Here is a 20250-nt window from a genome sequence, read left to right on the forward strand (position 1 = left end):
AACAATGTGAGAATAATATAAACATTTACGTAAACTGGAGCAGAGGAAATAGGTGCAGCAGTCAATCAGTTACTGTAGTTTTCCTAACATACTTTAGGAAATGACGACCAACAACTAATTTGTCTTGCAAGCTATACAGCATTTTAACTGTATAATTTTCACATTAAATAAATGAGTTGCCAAAATGTTTGCCATACTACAGGATTCTGATTCAAATCTAAATTTTACAATCTGTGTTCATCTTGGAAAATTTAGCTTTGATACACATTTTGTATACATTTTAACTTCTAGAGATTACAATTGTTCAGTTGTTGCTGCACTCTAGTATAATATATGATTAAAAAAAACCTGTCTCCCAACAACTTATTGACTTTATAGCTATCCAAAGTAATGGCCAGTTTGCATAATAATGTAATAACCAGTTTAATCTCTAAGCACCACATTGCTGTTCTTAGATTTATGTTCTTCAGCAATCTTTTTTAGCTTGCACACAGAAGCCCTCGCAGGTCTTATATCCAGCATTCAGAGATAAGACAACAATTGTCAGCTAGCTCATAGCTGCAATTTAGCTGTGCACAGCTTAATGACTGATAAGGCTACAGGGAAAATTAACCCAAAAACTATCAACCCTTTCAGGGAATTGTCTTCAACAAGACTTTCTTTTTAGAACCTATAATGATCTCCCTAATATATTTTAGAAGAGGGGAAATTTTGACTGCATGTTTAAGAGTCTGAATTATATGTGGAAATATCATGCTGAAATATATACTTAGGGTTTCCAGAAAATGTTGCACTCTTATTTTTTTAGTCACTCATTAGTGAAACATTTTATACCCAAAACATTTTGCAGCTATCTTGCTAGATCTGCCAGTAGAATGGCTAACTGCTGAATGTATGCAACAAACGCTACCCCTCCGCACTCAAAACACTGACAGTAATAAAAGCAACCAAGAGTTGCCATAATGTAAGAGCATAATTTACTAAAAAACAGTATCTTTTGCACTTGGCCAGTCTACGATTCGCTCGTTAGAACTTCCTCCTTCTCTACCTACACCATTCTGCATGCAGTTGAGCACTTAATGCTCTAGAACATGAGTTTCAACCTGAAGGCCATTCTGGTTCTTAACCTTTAAAAAAGGAACACATGCTTGCACATGAAAATAATTAGAAACATCCAAAATAGTATACAAGTAGTATAAAATGTCTTTAGTTTTTTTGGTGGCCCCTAGAGTAGAGTTTTGTCTGCAGAAGAAGTTGTGGCTTCATTATTGCAGTGGGCATGACTCTATGGTTATACAAACAAAGACCCCAGATGTGTTTAATTTGTAAAAGTCAATATTTCCTGGTTAAAGCCAAATCACTATTTAAAAAGAAAACAGCTCCTGACAAAAAAAAATGCAATTCAAATTGTGATAATCCTCAAATTAATTTCCGAAATTGCAGCAGCAACTTCCTTGTCTTCAGTATCAGACAAGAAATGGTGCCGAAGTGAATTTGGTGGTAAAAAAAAAGAAGTTAAAAATACAAAAGGCATAAAACATAAACTCACTTTTATCTCTTTTTTTATATACAGACATTCAAGAAGTCATTATTTAGTTTGAAAAAGCTGAACAACAAAATAAGGTATGTCAAAATAATATGGGATGATTAATATTTTAAGTTACATAATAAAATGTAGGTTATATTTAATCCACTGCAAATCAATTTGTCAATTGGCATATACCGTATTTTTCGGACTATAAGACGCTCCTGATCATAAGACGCACCTAGGTTTAGAGGACAAAGCCGGGGGAAAAATGCATATATACTAAACCTGGTGCATCCATGGTGACGGGGCATCTTGTGGATTATGCCCCCTTCGCACCTCATGCCCCCTTGTACCTCTTGTGTCTCCCTGTGTCCTACTCTGTACCTCTTTGTGTCCTCCTCTACATGGGCCCACTACAGGAAGTCTCCGACAGTGCGGCGGATTGGAGGTTCCTATTGGCAGGCGTGCACAAGTCAGGAATGAACTGCATTTGGACTATAAGACGCAGTGACTTTTTCTCCCCGCTTTTGAGGGAGAAAAAGTGAGTCTTATAGTCCAAAAAATACAGTATTACCTATCAGCTTCAGAATCCAGCACCCAAGGCTGAGACACCAAAGTGCGCCCCTCCATCCCTCCCACCTCAGCTGTTACACACTGGTTGCTATTAGACTAAGAGGCGTCCCAGAACCCCCCCCCCCCCGACACACACACACACACACACACACACACACACACACACACACACACACACACACACACACCTTAATCTCTAGTAATCTGGCTTGCAGTCACTGCCATGTATCCCCTTTTATTATGGCTCTCTGCTTCAAACACAGTAGTGAGATGATAGCTGAGTGAGTTGTGCTCCCCCTCCTACACTGTGCCCTGAGGCTGGAGCCTCTCTCGCCTCTGCCTCAGCCCGGCCCTGGCAGTGAGCACAAGACTGATAATTTAATTCTACTGGAGAGCTAAAGCTATTGCATAGAAACAGTTATTAGCATGTGAAATAAAGCATAGCATGAATTCCATAGTACTCAATGCAATATCTCCAGGTTAGACAGGATAGATTTAGAGCATCAATGTGTCAACCTTTCCAAACTTCTGTGATGAAAGCCTTTTTATAGGCAAGCACACAATCACAACACAATAGTTAATACTAGTCATGATAGTTTGTTAGTGATTATCTTTATTCAAAGTACATATAGAGATAATCGTTACCACTTCAGCACCAATAAAGAGTTAAAGGACAACTGTAATGAAAGGGATATGGAGGCTGCCATATTTATGTATTTAAGCAATACCGGTTGCCTAGCAGTCCTGCTGATCCTCTGCCTCTAATACTTTTAGCCATAGACACTGAACAAGCATGTGGCAGATCAGGCATTTTTGATATTATTATCAGATCTCACATCACACACACTCGTTGCCTACCTTCCTAGATCTAAATAAAGTATGACCATCTACAGCAAGATATCTTTCAAATCAATTGCACCTTATACAGAATGCTATGAAACCCTTAATGCGGCCCCTTCCCAGTCACTGTCAAAAAAATAATCGAAAGTTCCAAGAAATTCAGGACAGGCATTAGGTGAAACAGAATTGCCCTTTTTAAAACTTTTTCTCCTATGTTGTCTCCTAGGTGATACTTCCACACCTTATCAATAAAATGCATTTTGGCTAATTGGACACTTGATGCATTGCAGTTGTCCTGCGGCAGGAGAGCCCACCGCAGGACAATTGCACTGCACCGTTTCGTAAATGTAACACCTTGCGGAAGAATGCACCAACAGGGTAATTTTCTTAGCTCCGCCCCGCTCAGTGACATGTTCCCTGATGGACAGGAAGTATGTCACTGGATTTTGTACAATCAGCACTTACACACGCCACACTGCTGCCGCAACAATCTTTATAGATGCCATTCACTCTAATGCAGTTGTGCGTCGAGTGTTACCATTTGTACTGCTTGGCAACACACTGCAGAGCCTGTGATGCCTTTGCATTGTTGTAAGCACTTTCTTCTCATCACGTCACACCACGGGTACAGTGCAGGTACTGTGGCCATAGAGACTAATGGCCACAGTGACATAGTAGCAGCGGGGAAGCGGTTGTGGAGAGTACCGCAACATGACATGATAGTGTGGAAAGGGCCTTTAAGCCGCCAGTAAGAAAGAAAATACTTTTTTCATCTATTTTTGGTACATTTTCATTTGCAGAATGCTGAAAAGTTCTTTTAATCAGAAAATAAAAAAATGATCTCCTAGGAGAAAAAGTGAATTGAATAAGTGCCAAAGACGTTTTTTTTGCACATTATCATAATTTGAAAGCATTGTGGGTTTATTTGGAATGTCTCACATGTGTTGCCATTCATGCCAGGTACGCAGTGTTTGGCCTCGGCTCCACAATGTACCCACAGTTCTGCGCTTTTGCCCATAAAGTGGATGAGAAGATGACACAGCTGGGAGCCTCTCAGATCTGCCTGACTGGTGAAGGGGATGAACTCAATGGGCAAGAAGAATCCTTCCTATCATGGGCTGCCCATACATTTAAGGTAATATCCTATCATAGATAATACAGTATATTGTTGGAATATAGGTGTGACTTATTCTGACTGCATGAAAATTTTGCAGAATGGTATCCAGTATGTGATGCTATTAGTTGTCGTAAACCATATAGATAACTACATTACTAGGTTTGTGACATCATGTGTAATTAGACTTGTGACATCATTTTGACATCATGGCATCATGGTATACGTGCCACCCTACCAGTGTGCCAGAATTCAGGGACTTAACTAGTGAAAGGGCCCTCAAGGTTTGCTTACATCACTGCTGCTCATTGTCCAGCTACCAGGCTGCAGAGTAAAAAGGTCAGCTAGCCAGCCATAAGGTTTGCTTAGGCAATCTAGGGCTAACTCAATTTCCATTGGTTTTGCAGGCTTTCTGTAGCAAGAAACAACTTTCACATAGACTAAATGTCATCTGTATATTTAGCCATCTGCCTACAAGCAGGCTTAAGCCAAGAGTGAGGGAAAAGGAAATATACAAATGTGGCTATGTATAGTAAACGAGTGTTTCACATGTAAAAAAAGCAATGTTATCAATATCAAGTCATTGTGGAATTGTCTGCTGACATCCTTGTATATCTTATAGACTGCCTGTGAAGTATTCAAAATTCGAGACAGAGAAAATATTGTCTTGCCATCCTATTACACCTCCACCGAATCCTGGAGTGCTGAAAACTATCGCCTTGTGAATGAAGCTCAGCCCTTAGACTACATCAGAGGTATCTTCCATGTTTTCATAAGCAACTAAACAAAAACAAAAAAAACTTTATTTAAAAATTGGAGCAGTAGTCTTCCTGATGGTGGCCACACATTATAAATGACTAAGACTAGGTTCACACGAAGTGGTTGGTGTCATTCGTGTAAACGCTATAGCGGTTGGTGTCGTCCAGTATAGGCTGCATGCGCACAGTTCCGTGTCCTCCGAGGGGCTCAAAGCATGACACAGCAAAGAAACAAAATTAGCCGCCACATGCCCTCCCACCTTACGCTCGTCTAAACCAGCTGTACTGTAGATGTTTTAAAAAGAGTTTTGTTTAACCATATTGGCATATTGGCAAACAGGCTATAAGATGCATGATGATCATGTGTCCCAGCAAATCAAGTCCGTGTTAGTCCATGAGTAGGGTAACACAGCTGGGGTTGCAAGATCAAGAAGGACACGCTAAGGGGGGGGGGGGAGGTCTGCCAAAGGCTTACAATCTAAAGCGGACTGTGCACAGTCAGTAAACAGAATCATTTATTTCAATAAAGGAATAGGAAGGATACGTGACAGGCCTCATGCTCTTGTTGTTAATATTTCCCAGGGTATTGCACCTGTTTTCTGCCAAAGGCTGGTTACTGGGAAAAGCTGAGCTGTAATCAAGCAGGGAAAGGCTAGTTATTGCATGGCTCCCTATTAAGCCATTCTTTGCCTTCTTTACAGTTATTGTTACTGAACATCTGTTTAATGGCAGTGTTCCGGAAAAGGTGTGGGCTTTGTGTACTGAGGAAGCAGCCTGCACATTGAAGGCTGAGGAGAGGGACCGTTTTCACCTAGAACTAAGAGAGGCTTCATGTGCTGTTACACTAGTTTTGCAGAGGGGAAGAAAACCTTTAGACTATGTTCATTGTGGTCTTATGTATGTGCATAACGGCTGCTTTGTAATGCAACTTGCCGCACTGCAATGCACCATCTATGCGATGTTAGGGTGTAACGGCGCGCGGCATCGTAACGCACTGTTACCGCAAAACATGCACGCGAACAGTTACAGTGAAGCATATATTTCATTGACTGTATGCTTCTCTGTATGCAACGCAACATGCGGATAACGTGCGGCGCTGCTTCCATAGCATAACTGCTGTTACAGGGAATGCAACACAACAGCCACCGTGAACCTAGCTGAAGCATTAACCATATTGCTTTTTGCAGGCTCTTATTGCCCTTTTTCACTGAAAATCACAGTTAGAATCGCAAAAGCAATTTGCTCTCTTTACACTGTGCACATCTCATTTTTCAATTTTCGCCGTGGGTAACATGATGAATGTAGACCAATTGCAAATAAAGAAAAATGCTGAAAGTAGGGCATTTGCAGGTGGCCAAAAATTGATTCATACTGGTGGAAAAAGGGCACGATGATTACAGTGCAGGCCTTGATTTAGCTTTGGCACTGTAGGCTCGAGCCTACAGGCGTCATGTACACAGAGGTGGCCCATGTTAATCACGGTGCCCTTGCTATCAGCATACTCCATAGAAATTTGCAGCAATACCGCTGCCGGTCCATACAATGGTTGGGTTGATGCTTGATGCTGCAGGTTGAAGTGTTATAACTGCCCTCAACCACAATACCCACTAACTGTGGGCCAGTGCACACCAAAAAACGCTAGCGGATCCGCAAACGCTGGCGGTTTTTGAAGCTGTTTTTCAGAGCGATTCTAGTCATGTTTAGAGCAATTTTCTAGACATGCTTAGCATTTTTTGGAGCGTTTTTGTGTAGCAGATTTTACTTGAGATTGTTTTCATCTAGCCATGAAATATTATCATTCTGAAAATAGTCTGTTTCACTGTTCAGAAATAATAACCACCTCTAATTACTTATTTCAGCCCTCTCCAAACTGCATTCAAAGAATATCATTAAAATGAAGCTAAAATCAAGAGAAAATCTGCAAAGCCCTAAATCTGGGTAAGTTAATGTCATTTAGGCTGATCTCTTCCTTTGTCCTTTAAGGAGATATTATGGTGCTATAAATCTGGTATTTGCAACACAATTTTAATGTCTGAAAATGTGTCACGGTTAACAGATAATGATGTAGGCCCCGTTCAGTCAAATTATACCTATGCGAAGTTCACAGTGCATCTAGGTTGGTACGATTTAATCAGGTGCGATATCCCAATGCATGCAGTGCATTTCCGCATAATGTGCGCCTTAACAGTGACGGTGAATCATACCTTTCATTGACCGTATGTTTCACTGTATGTGATGCAACATGCAGATAACATGCAGGGTGTCTTTTCCATTCCGTTGGTTCTGTTTCTGTTTTTACAGAGAACACAACGCAAATCTCACTGCGAAGTTAGCCATACAGTATACTAACCCCCTTTAATACTTTCCTATTAAAGTTTTGTCTGATCGTATGATGATCATCAGGGTTTGGCGCTGCCATACAGGCAAAGGGGGCAACTGCCCTGGGGCCCAAATCTCCACAGGGGCCCCACGCCGCTGGTCTTGCGGCTGTTCTCAGTTGCACTGCTCCCCGGGGCCCTGCAAGTGTAACTGCAGCACTAACTACCTATCTGTCTCGGCGGGGGACAGATAAGTAATTAGTGCTGCGGTTACACTTGCAGGGCCCCGGGGAGCAGTGGGGTAATGGCAGGGGGGTGAGGGGGGGGGGGGGGGGGTTCGGCAGGGCCCCCCATGCTTCAGTTTGCCCCAGAGCCCGGGGCCCTTTCAACTAGCCCTGATGATGATGGTGCGTGAACCCCCAGAGCAGCAAAGTCTCCCAGTAAACTCAGTTGTTGATTCTACTAAAAGAAAAAAGGAAATCCTGTATACGTAATTAGTCCTATTATGAGTTTCTCCTTGTTGTTTTCAGCCGTGCCACCCTGCTAGTGAAACTTTCCAGTGAGAATTACCAGGAAGTTCAGTATCTGCCAGGGGAACATGTTGGTGTGTTTCCTGGCAACCAGCCAGAACTAGTTGCCGGCATAATTAAACATCTGAAGGATGCTCCCCCCAGCAATCAGGACATCCGACTAGAGACTCGCAGCCAGCAGGGTAAGAATCTGTTATGTTTTGGTGAACGCCTTTACTTCCTTCTTAGTATGTTCAGATAAGAATGTCATCGTTTCATGTAATATCTTGAATGTCTTTTATTTGTCTTACAAAATACGACTCTCTGTCTGACTCTTGGCATAAAAAAGCCTTCCTAAACCATAAATAGTTTTAAAGAATATGTTTATAATGTACTAAGCAGAGGTATTGTAATAGAGGATGCAGAGGGTGCTACTGCACAGGACCCCTGGACCAAAGGGACTGCGTAATGACCCTCCTTCAACTGCTATATTAGCCCTTCTTTAGTGCTATGCTGGTAATAATCACTTCTACAAGTGATTGAATAGTGATAATCCATAACAAGATGAGACAATGCATACAAGCGCTCTTGTTTTGTCAGTCAAGATAGTGCTATTTGGCAGCCTGAGATCCTATTCCACATAGGTAGTACAAGTAGTTGGCAATACAGGATACAGGAAATATTTTGGAAGTACCCTCAAATATTACACTTTGACAGTTTCACTTTGCTTAATTCAGTGTACAGCCATGTGTGCTTTCGTCAAATTGGGTCAAACATTGGGTCAAACATTCCCTGAACATGCAGATTTCCACTGACCTAGGAAGAGAAAGAAACTGAGCCAACTAAAGCTAGCAGCTGTTGATGAGGTAGCTGGCATTTGGTTATATAACCAGCAGCTAGAGGCAGCAGCGAGAGACAGTCACAGCTAGAGGCATCTGGCATCAATATTATCTTTGGGAATTAGTCACTGGAGTTGCTGGGAATTTAAACACTCCATTATTTTTAAAAGAAAGTAATCTATGATTACGTAATTTGTTATTGTATGCTCAGGTCCTATTGTCCAAGTTTGCTTCAATGTCACTTTAAGATCTGTTAAAAAATGGTTAGTTTGCCAGCGGAACCATCCAAATAGGATGTGATGAAGGAAGGATATCGTAAACTGTCCAAGGTCATGGGAGTTATGCAATTTTATTGGACCGTAGTAATTTTTTATGTTACTTAAAAAATCCCCGTGACAGCAAAAGAGTCCCAGCAATCCTTGCCAAGAAAACATAAAACTGGGTCAGGAAACCCTTGGAACATCTTCTAATAATTTCCTCTCCTTCCTATATTTCCAGGTAATTTCTGGACTGTGAGTGAGAAAATCCCTCCCTGCTCTCTATCCCAGGCTCTGACTTACTTCCTAGACATAACTACTCCGCCCTCCCAGCTCCTCCTGAAAAAGTTGTCGCTCCTGGCTGCTGACGTGAAGGATAAATACAGACTAGAAGACTTGAGCAAAGTGCGTATGAGATTTACTCACTCTGCACCCTGCATTGTCCACCGGGTTTACGCACAAGATGCAGCGTCCATTTATGGCATTGTGTATATGTATTTTTAGGTGCAGTTTAGCCTTGAGTGGCAGCTATTATTAGAAAACAATTGCATGAAGTAACGATACAAAAGAAATAATTTAAACACTCATTCGATTGTTCTAGATCCACATTTACTGCTAAAAGTATCCAAAACTAATGTAAAAGTAAAGTTAACTAAGCGCTTGGGCAGTTCTGCAGGTCATTGAGATTACAGCATACATTAGACAACCAATAGAGTGGCTTTGGAGGTGTGTGTGTGTGTGTGGGGGGGGGGGGGGGGGCTAATGCTGACTTTTACAGGAAGATTAAAATTTGGATGCTACTTCAGCATCTTGTAGTTTCCACTGAACAGAAACTATGGACACGTATTTTTCATCAAAGGCTCCCTCTGAGTTACAGAAGTTAAAGGGGCACTATAGCGAAATTTTGGCTACTGGGATAACCATAGTAGCATGTTGCTAATAGGATATGCAACTCATATTAGGTAGTGTTTTTGTTTACAAAGGTCGGCTGGATAGGTTCATTTACAGCACATGTACACTTCCTGGCATCAGTAAGAGGCAAGAGATGTGCTCCCTGTTCATTTTGACTGTGAGAACAGCTGATATCTCTCCTCTCTGTGATGTGTGGACAAAGTCTGCTCTCATAATGCAGGCTCAGTCAGAAGCAAGTACTGATATGTGCTATGGAAGGTCTTAGGTAAATAAACAGGATGCTGCTTGTTTATGCACCTAAGGCCTTCTACAGAGTATATCAGTACTTGCTGCTGACTGAGCCTGCATTATAAGAATGGGCTTTGTTCTCACATCACAGAGAGGACTGAACAGAGAGCACATTGTTTGCCTGTTAAGGTGCGCACACACCCTTTCACTGTGCCGGGCTGTACAGATGCAAAGTTAGTTGTGTAGCTGACAACGCACTTTGTTGCTATGTGGGAAGGCGGAGGAATGACGGAGCAGGTCCCAGATCAGAAGATCCTGACCCAGTCGTGGGTCACGATCTTATGGGTCTTTAAAATTTTTCAGAATAACGGATGCTTTTTATCAAAAAATGTAAAAATGTAATGTTGTTATTGTATCATGTGAGGCCACCTGTGTACACGCATCCAATTTTGATTGGCTCACGATTGGGTGATTTTATCACTTCTATCTAGTTTGAAAACTTACCTACACAATCTGTTCAAAGTATTCAAAATCTATTGACTCTCATACTACTGGAAGTGGTAAAATTGGCCAATCAGGATTGGGTGTGTGTACCAGGCTTTAGTGATAGGTGTACTTTTTCCCAAAATGTATTTTTTCTTGGAATCAATTATGAGGCACAGGCTGCTCGGTTGAAATAATGGTTCGAAATGAATGGAGCTTTTTATTTTTGTTCAAATTTCCAGTAATTACAGTACATTTTATAGACACTTTTCTATATTGTGTTTTAATAGTTTTGACTGAAACTCTCCAATTTCCTGATATCTGTATATTTTATAGAGCACTGAAAAGTACAGTGCATGGAAGTCGTACAACTGCCCAACATTTCTGGAGGTGCTGGAAGAGTTCCCGTCCTTGCAGGTGCCCGCAACATTTCTATTAACTCATCTCCCACCAATGAAAGCAAGGTACTACTCTATCAGCTCATCAAAGGTCATCACACCAGGGGAGATCCACCTGACTGTGGGAGTCGTAAACTACAGATCAAAAGGTAAACAAATGACTCCTTTATTGGCACAGCCAAAATACTTTCTAAAGAAAGAAGCAATCAAAAGTCAAGCATTTTCAAGGGGTATTCCGCTTTTAAAGTGAACCCGAGCCGAAAATAAACTTATGAGATAAACAATTATATTTATCCTCCTACTCCCAAAAAAAAGACTTTTTGAAGTATTACAGGGTTTTCATTTATATTTAAACATTTACAACGTAGATTGAATATTTTACATCTCTAACCAGTGACAGCCTATTAAGTGTCCCAGAGTTAGAAAAAGGTCAATAGTTCATGTATTTTATTTCTCCCTGCCCTCAGAAGTTATTTTCTGTGAGGAAAACTTTTATGGCTGTAATTTGCTAATCAGTGATGTTTACTATATTCCTGACAAGGTTCTGACAAGACAGAAGCAATCACTTCCATGCCTAGAAATTAACTCTTTGAGGCAACAAAATAAAATAAGTAAAAACCTGTTTTGCACTGTACATACACATGTTTATCTCATCATGCCATATGGTATATTAAGACACCTGTTCTAGTGATGAGGTTGTCTTTTAGAGCCAACAACTATTTAAGACTTGAGTCAGCTACTTACCTCATCTTAAAAAATAACTGATATTAAATGAAATTTGAGCTTCAGTGGGATATTCTTTGCATACTGGTAGTTGTGTTGTCTACAGATTTCATTGAATCACTGTCTGCATTTAATACAGGGCTGGATTTCTGCATAGACCACATAGATGGTGGCCTATGGGGGATGTTGCACACTGCAGCCTTAAAGCGGACCTGAATGTAGAACCTCCTCTCTGCTCTAAGAGATAAGCAACAGCATAATAACCTTTAAATAAAAACATTTCATTGTTATAGCTGATACAAATCCTGCAAGAAATCTGCAGCGTGTCTACTTCCTGCTTTCATGGTAGCAGACATATTGTTAACATCCTGTGTTTACCAATTAGCTGCTCTTTGGTGGGAGAGGAGATTCCTGGGCTGACATAGCTGAGAGATCAAATTACAATAACAGATGAGTGGGAATTTGAGTGGCTGAACTCTCTAAATACATACAGGGTGCATTTCTCTTTTTCTGTCCTGTGCAAGAGTTCAGATCCACTTTAAAATGTCATGGAGCCAATAGAAGGAACACATCAGGGCCCCTGTCATTCATCCGTGCAAAGTGCAGCTCTGTGGGTATCCCCATCTTGAGCCCAGTACTGAAGTACTACCTGTAACCACCGATGAAGGGCCAGGTGCATATGGGGAATTGGGTTGCTACACATAAAAGGCCAGGCTGAAATTGTAATAGAAATGCTACACATGAAAGTTTATGGCTTCCACACATGGGCAGCTTCACATAGAATAGGGAGGTTGCAGGACAGTGAGATGGGTGGGGTTCCTGGACGTTGAATGGGGGGATGCTGGGCATAGAATTGAAGGTAGTAGAACAGCTGTACCTGTAAGGATGGGGGCATTTGGCCCAATGGACCAAAAAATAAATGTGTCTTTTTCCAAGCAGTAGCTATTGAATAGATTGTATTTACATTGGATGTTACAGTCTATTGATCTATTTCAGCTAAATACCTGCTTGTTTGTTTTCTAGGAGGTCATGGCCCCCTTCACCATGGAGTGTGCAGCACCTGGTTTAATACTCTCAGTCCCAATGACACGGTTCCTTGTTTTGTGAGAAGGTATTAAAGCCATACAGCATAAAGCAAGAACAGACTTTTGTCATATTAATTTTTATATTGTTTTTATTTACCTAATGGGAGCTTCCACTAACACTTAAAATTGTGAATCTTTTGCAGCGCAAATACATTCCATCTGCCAGAGAATCCTTCCACACCCTGCATTCTGATTGGCCCTGGTACAGGAATTTCTCCATACAGATCGTTTTGGCAGCAACGGTTATATGATTTGGAAGTAAAAGGTATGGATAGTAATGGTTGGCTGTAATATTTCTTAAAGAGAACCCGAGGTGGGTTTGAAGAATATTATCTGCATACAGAGGCTTGATCTGCCTATACAGTCCAGCCTCTGTTGCTATCCCAAACCCCTCTAAGGTCCCCCTGCACTCTGCAATCCCTCATAAATCACAGCCACGCTGCTGACAAACAGCTTGTCAGAGCTGGCTATGTTTATCTCTATAGTGTCAGTCTGCTGCTCTCCCCGCCTCCTGCAGAACTCCAGTCCCCGCCTGCATCCCTTCCCTCCCTGCTGATAGGAGGGAAGGGACAGGGGCAGGGACAGGAGCTATGCAGGAGGCGAGGGAGCAGCTGAGACTGACACTACAGATGTAAACACAGCCTCACAGCACGGCTGTGATTTATGAGGGATTGCAGAGTGCAGGGGGACCTTAGTGGGGTTTGGGATAGCAACAGAGGCTGGGCTGTATAGACAGATCCAGCCTCTGTATGCAGATAACATTCTTTAAACACACCTCGGGTTCTCTTTAAGCTACATACACTTTTTCAATAATCGCCACCAAGAAGGATTAGCCTGGGGACCTATTCTGTTCTATGGAGGGGGGAGGAGAGATAGATGAACAGTACAACTAAGCGGTCGTTTTGTGCTCCAGGGATAGTGTTAGGTATTAGGAGGGGGAGATTAGTTTTAGGCACTTGAGGGAAGGGGAGGGAAGAGTGTTAGGCATTAGGTGGTGCGGGGAATTTTTAAGCACCAGGAGGGAAGCTTTCCAGTGAGAATTTGTGCATAGTAAAATATCGGTGATGCAAATTACCAATATTTTTTTACTAATGGCACCCCCTGGCACCCCACTCATATGGTGGTGCCACAATACATATGCCCAAAATGACAAAGCACTAACTGCATCATCAGTGGTCACCTGGTCATCTGTACTCCCAATAGATTTAGGAATGATCTTTACTTCCAGCTGACAATCAGCCAACACAAATTTAGTGTGTGTTATATGTACATAGTAAATGTTCTTTATGTGTACATTAATGCAAACCATTAGGCCCCTTTGCATTGCAGGTGTGTGTTGCATTACTCTGTTTCACCGCAGGGCAGTGCAACTGTATGGTGCCTTTTATGCTTACTGCATCACGTTGCGCTGGAAGCTTCTGAATCGCTGCCAAACTGACGCAAAGTCTGCAGCGCGTTACTGCATGACTTCCGTGGCGACACAGCAGTGGTGGAAGTCATTGGATTCAATGGGCGACGCAGAAATCTAATCGACGAGAGTGTGGTGCGGTGTGCATGTGCGGACAATGGGAATCCCAGTGATGTACTTCCTGTCCAACAGGAAGTAAGTCACTGAGCTGGGATGGGGGGCAGGCCTATGCATATGACCCTGTTGGCGCACTTTACCGCAGGGTCATTTGTTTGTAATTTTTGGCATTGCGGTGCAATGTGACAGGAGAATTGCATTGCACTGCCAAAATTAAGTGTAAAACTGGCCTTAGTGAGAAGTGCATAGAGTATAGAGGGTGCCATTGTTATCTGTTAAATTTCCCAGTAATATCATCTTATGGTTTCATTAATTAGCAATTTATGTGCCTGTAACAAGAAGGCGGTCAGTGGAGTGAGAACAGCCGTATACTGCTTTGGGGACAGCAGTTCAAAGTTCACTTTAGGCAACAGATCCACACAACTGCAAGAGAAATCAGCAATGGCAACCTCTGAGCACACAGCCCTGTTGGCACGCCCCTGCCCTGCACGAGTGCCGCCCCCCCCGCGCCCGGCCAATGCAGAGTCGTGAGCAAAGCCCCTACAAGTGCCACGTGCACATTGGAATCTCCGCCTCTAGTGCTGGAGAACCTTGTCCAGCCCTGCAGGGAATAAGCAGTTTATACACACCCCAGTTTACTAAAAGAGTTACTGTATCAGTTGTTTTATGCTGTGGATGGTGTGTTCCAAATAACTACCATGCTTGTTAACACTGGTCTAATCTCAGGATCTCAGGTCGCTCCTATGATACTGCTGTCAGGCTGCCAGAATTCTCTTGATGAAATCTACAAAGAAGAAAAAGAAGACATGAGAAAGAGAGGCATTCTGAAAGATGTATTCACTGCCTATTCCCGGCAACCAGGACAAGTAAAGGTGAGAAGTAAATTATAGCATGGCTGTGCTTCATTCGAATTCTATACGGTTGTTTTCTGCCTACTGTGTGATTTTACTTTCATACACTGTATCTCCTTCATTTTACCCTATGTCTAGGGATGCCTGACTCCTGATTAGGCATGGTGAGCGAGATGCAAATGATTCCAAGTAGATGCAGAATTATGCAAATGTTTATGCAAATTAATGTATCATGAAAGTGAACCAATAAAATGAAGCCAAAGTGCAATTTGATTGGCCCGAAGGTGAAAAGATTTGCATAGAAATTGCATAATTCTGCATCAACTCAAAATGATTTGCATCTCATTGACCATCCCTATTCTTGGCATACTGAAGCCACATCTATATAGTATTACCTATGTTGCTAGGCATGGCAAATTATCTGTGTATCTGTGTATATGTGTATAAAATGTGATTAATCCCAAGTGTTAGGGCCCGTTTCCACTTCGGAATCGCCGGAAAGTCACCGCAGACGAAATCACATGCGGGTGCGATATTGCATGCGATTTTGCATAGGTTAGTGTGTATGCGATTTTAACCATGTCACTGCCTGTGTAAATTAACATTGCTTCCTATGCAAAATCGTGGGAAAAAACGCATGCCAAAACCACATGCAATTTCCCTATTAAATACATTGTATGCAATTCGCATAGCGGTGTGCGGGGAGCGAATTCTGACGGCTCTGCCTTGCAGATTTTCCCCGCACACAAACACGCTCAGGAAAACTGACAAGTGGAAACAGGCCCATCCACTTGTATTAGCTGTGCGAATCCGCATGCGGACAACGCATGCGGATTCGCGATAGTGGAAATGGGCCCTTAAACGTTTGCCACACATGGGCATCTCTAATGAAGATGACAACAGGATGACAAAAGTTATTTTCCTGGCGCCCTTGTGGCTGCATTCCTTGCAGGGTCTATTACGCTCATAGTTATCATCTGTCGTGCATGCGTGCCTAAGGCAAGTACAATATAACTATGACAATTAATACTAGATGTTCTATGATACAATAAACAACAATTGCAAGAAACAATAGTGGAGGGAACCCTGCCCTTGTTAGAGTACAGTTAAAGCAATAGCCGCACATTGGTTTGTTTGCTACTATTTCATTACATACACCATTTGATTAAAATCTACATAAAAGTAATTGCTGCATTCATGTCACATAGAATTTTTTATACTTTTCTTTGTACAATGAGCGTGCCATTGCATTAAACCTTCCTCATTGCCATTGTCCCTCAGAAATATGTTCAGGACATTCTGAAGAAGGACCTTGTGGATGAAGTTTACAGGATTGTCTTCAAAGAACAAGGCCACATGTACGTTTGTGGTGGCATTGACATGGCCAGGGATGTGGCCAGAACAATGAATTGGATTGTTGCAATGAAGAAGAAGCTGAGTGAAGAGGAAGCGGAGGAGTGTTTGTCCCAGCTGAAGGTACATTGCATGCAGCAGTCATTATTAGATAACAGATACTGTTGTCCACTGCAGGAAGTAGCCACTGAAATCAGGGGTGCTGCTTGGCCCAGGCTCCCCAAGCAGCCACTTGCGGCCTCACCCACAACAAGGGCCTCCCATACTGTCTGGGCCATCTCCTGTGACTTTTTGGACGTAGCTGTCTCACAATCACTCACACAGAACTGAGATCAGTGGCAACGCAAACAGAGGGGAGTGACCACAGAAGCGCCATAACTGCTCTCTTCCTGCCTGTAGTGTGGTGCACTGTTACTAGGCGCTACTCTCCTCTCTTTGGGTTGCTGCTGATCTGAAGGTCTGTGAGTGTTGGGGATGGGGAGATAACAGGAAGCTACATACCTGCACTGACACTAATGCCCTACACATGGGAAACTGGGCTACAATACTGGGGGGACTACCTATACAGGGACACCTTTGGCTACCTACTATTACAGGAGATCAGGCCTCAGACTGGAGTGGGAGGGGCCACAAATGATGTGCTGCTTGAGGGCCACACAAACATTAGCAACACCCCTGACTGAAATGATTTCAATTCATTTTTATAAGCAATATTGTAATGTTCTAACAGCGCTCAGTAACAGTTCATCAGATAAATGCTGGCTTAATACCACTTCACAAAACACCATGGGGTCTCCCCCCCTTCGTAGAGCAACTCACCAGAGGATGCGGCCGAACCGGCCCGATATCGCTTGTTGGGTATATGGCCACCCCACTGCCTCCACCTGGCACATTCCAACAGCTCACTGTCGTCTGCTTCAAGATTTTCATTTATATAATCATCTGCGCTGGATTGATCATAAACCTCAGTAGTTACTAAATAACTCCGAAACCATGATAAATCAAAATCTCCCCTTTAGACATATTCTTAGTACCTATTGCTTACAGGTTACTACATGTTATTTAGTAACTACTGAGGTTTATGATCAATCCAGCGCAGATGATTATATAAATGTAAATCTTGAAGCAGACTACAGTGAGCTGTTGGAGTGTGCCAATTGGAGGCAGTGGGATGGCCATATACCCAACAAGCGATATTGGGCCGGTTCGGCCGCATCCTCTGGTGAGTTGCTCTACGAAGGGGGGGAGACCCCATGGTGTTTTGTGAAGTGGTATTAAGCCAGCATTTATCTGATGAACTGTTACTGAGCGCTGCTAGAACATTACAATATTGCTTTTGAAGATATACACATATCTCACTACAGGGATCCGCTCGTGGATTGAGCGTTAACAGTTACATTTGGACTTTGGTCACTTCATGTTTATGATAGCCACATAACATATTTTTGTATTGAGCGCTGCTTATTATTTTGTATAAATTCATTTTCTATGTTATTGATTAAAGAGCGATTAAAAATGTGTTTGAAGAAATATTTAAAAGTGCCATGTAAATTATATTTTGAATGTAATCAGATTTTTTTTTTTTTTTTTTTTTTTTTTTTTATAACTAGAGTATGTTACAGCCTATCAGTGAGAATACAGCCCCTCAAAATATGAATAGTTACCTATTGCCTATGGGAGAGTTCTAATAATTACTTTGGGCACTGGCGGCCACGACCAATCTACTGGGTGGTGGATTTCATTAATATGGCCTTTAGAGAAAGCCTACAAAAATTGCTCAGTAATTGGATGAACTGCACACAAGAAAGTAAATTTCATGAAAACTAGTAAAAGCAATGATGAATTGCGGAGACAGTGAAAAAAAAAAAGTTAAAGAGGCACTACTGACATTAAAATGCAGTAATGTTTTCCGGATACCGACTTTTACAGTAATTTATCTGGTTTCAGCATCAGAAACACTTCCTATATTGTATAGATTGCTCCCAGAGCATTCTGGGAGACCAGGGGCCTGATTCACAAAGCGGTGCAAACACTTTGCACGCCTGTGAAAAGCCCTTTATCACTCCTAAATTTAGTTTAGGCGTGATCTGAAGGAATTCGCGCAAACTCCCGCGCACAAAGTTTTGCGCGCGCAGCGCACCGTGCTTCGCGCGAAGTGCCCATTAAGCCCTATGGGACTTTGCGCGCGGGAGCTTCGCGCGAGTTAGAGCACAAAGCGGTGATAACTTTGCTAGTGCAAAGGTTATCACGCCTAAAGTCTTTTAGGCGTGATAACTGAGTTATCACCGCTTTGTGAATCAGGCCCCAGGTATATTTTGCACTGGCTTCAGAACTCTTAGCAAACAAACATTTCACATCGTTTACCTGACAGTATTAAAGACAAATTTCAGAATCTAAATCAGGGAGAGGAAAGATTTTACAATGGGCAAACACTGACTAAATATTTCATAGATGAATATTGTAAAAAGTAAGTAATTTTATTTATTACGTTATTTTCACTACAGTTCCTCTTTAATCAAGATTCATGTCAGCTGCAGGCTTGCAAAATGTGTTCTTCAGCGATGACTTTTGCTTACCTTATTGTTTCCCAAATTTAGTTAGTTGTGCGCACTTAGAAATATTGCTATTTCTCCAATTTTACAGTTCAGTTAGCATATTGTGTAACTCCATGGTAGGCGTGGACTGAGTGGACGGGAGGTTGATAAGAGATAGAAACTTAAACCGTAACCCTGGTGATAGGCAGCCAGTGGAGTGACTGACAGCACCAGAGGAGTGAGGGCAGACAGGGCCGGCCCGAGGCATAGGCTGGAGAGGCTCCAGCCTCAGGGCGCAGTGTAGGAGGGGGAGCACAATTCATTCAGCTGTCATTCCTAATTGTGTATGAAGAAGAAAAAAATAAGAAAAGGGGATACATGGCAGTGACGGCAAGTCAGATAACTAAATATTAAGGTGTTGGGGAGGTTGTGGGCCCTGTGGCCCTCTTAGTCTAATAACAATCAGTGTGTGATGGCTGGGGTGGGAGGGATGGAGGGGCGCACTTTGGTATCTCAGCCTTGGGTGCTGGAGGACCTTGTCCCTGCTCTGAGGGCAGATGTATTAATCTACCAGCTGCGTACTCTGATTACAATCACAATGGTTCAGAACACAAAGAGTGATCACAGTTATTGTTTGTGTTTGTTTTTCAGAGTCAGATGCGTTATCATGAGGATATATTTGGTGCATCCTACAAACATTTGCAACCTAAAAACGGAATCTGAATTTCACCCAGCTGAGTTCCATACGCCTCTCTCTAAATTCCACTGCTAAGCTGAATATAATTAGAACAAAAACCAAGCAGAGACGTCATTATGCACTTTGTGATTCTTGATGGCAAGGCAAGCTATTATGGAATCATGTACAATTCTCCATCAGCATCCAGCAAAATGAAGGCAACAGATGGGGAGCTTGCCGAAACTTTATCCAGATCCATCATTACGACTTCGGTCAAACTTTGCCCTTCACTTCCAAAACCTGAAGACACTACCGTGTACTGCGCTCTTCACCTAACAGAATCTGGAAAAATAATCATGTAACATGTTAATTATTGAACATTTCTATTTAATTTGCTTTGTATAGATTTATTTCTATTTAAATTAATATTTTTTGCGTCTACATACTGTATAATAGGCTTTAAGTTAAGAATAAATTCAATATGGAACTTCAGCCAAAACTTTTAAATGCAATTTTGGGGTTGATGCATCAAACGGTAATACGCAGTGCACACATATCACATGGCATAAACCTTCACTTCCGCATGCAGCATTTCAAGTTATGTCAGTAGCGTGACATGCAATTCTGGGAGAGCGCATTACTATTGATAATGCTCATTAATTACGTGCTATTACCATAGCAACCTTTGTGTTACTCCCGTACTGCGAGTCTTGCTACTGGCATAACGCGCGAAGTTGCATGCAGAA

The 20250-nt window shown here is 42.1% G+C and overlaps 1 protein-coding gene across 1 annotated transcript in view; it reads left to right on the forward strand.

Annotated features, from left to right (window-relative positions):
* Positions 1 to 19566, forward strand: part of NOS2 (nitric oxide synthase 2) — a 63060-nt gene extending 43494 nt beyond the window's left edge. Inside the window, 12 exon segments of the mRNA XM_068266362.1 lie at positions 1574 to 1623; positions 3902 to 4076; positions 4678 to 4810; positions 6673 to 6751; positions 7662 to 7843; positions 8978 to 9141; positions 10696 to 10906; positions 12504 to 12591; positions 12709 to 12830; positions 14817 to 14962; positions 16223 to 16417; positions 19480 to 19566. Of these exon segments, the coding sequence (XP_068122463.1) occupies positions 1574 to 1623; positions 3902 to 4076; positions 4678 to 4810; positions 6673 to 6751; positions 7662 to 7843; positions 8978 to 9141; positions 10696 to 10906; positions 12504 to 12591; positions 12709 to 12830; positions 14817 to 14962; positions 16223 to 16417; positions 19480 to 19566 (1632 nt within the window).
* Positions 19567 to 20250: the final 684 nt, after the last annotated feature.

The sequence above is a fragment of the Hyperolius riggenbachi genome, chromosome 2 (assembly GCF_040937935.1).
Source record: "Hyperolius riggenbachi isolate aHypRig1 chromosome 2, aHypRig1.pri, whole genome shotgun sequence".
Lineage (NCBI taxonomy): Eukaryota > Metazoa > Chordata > Amphibia > Anura > Hyperoliidae > Hyperolius > Hyperolius riggenbachi.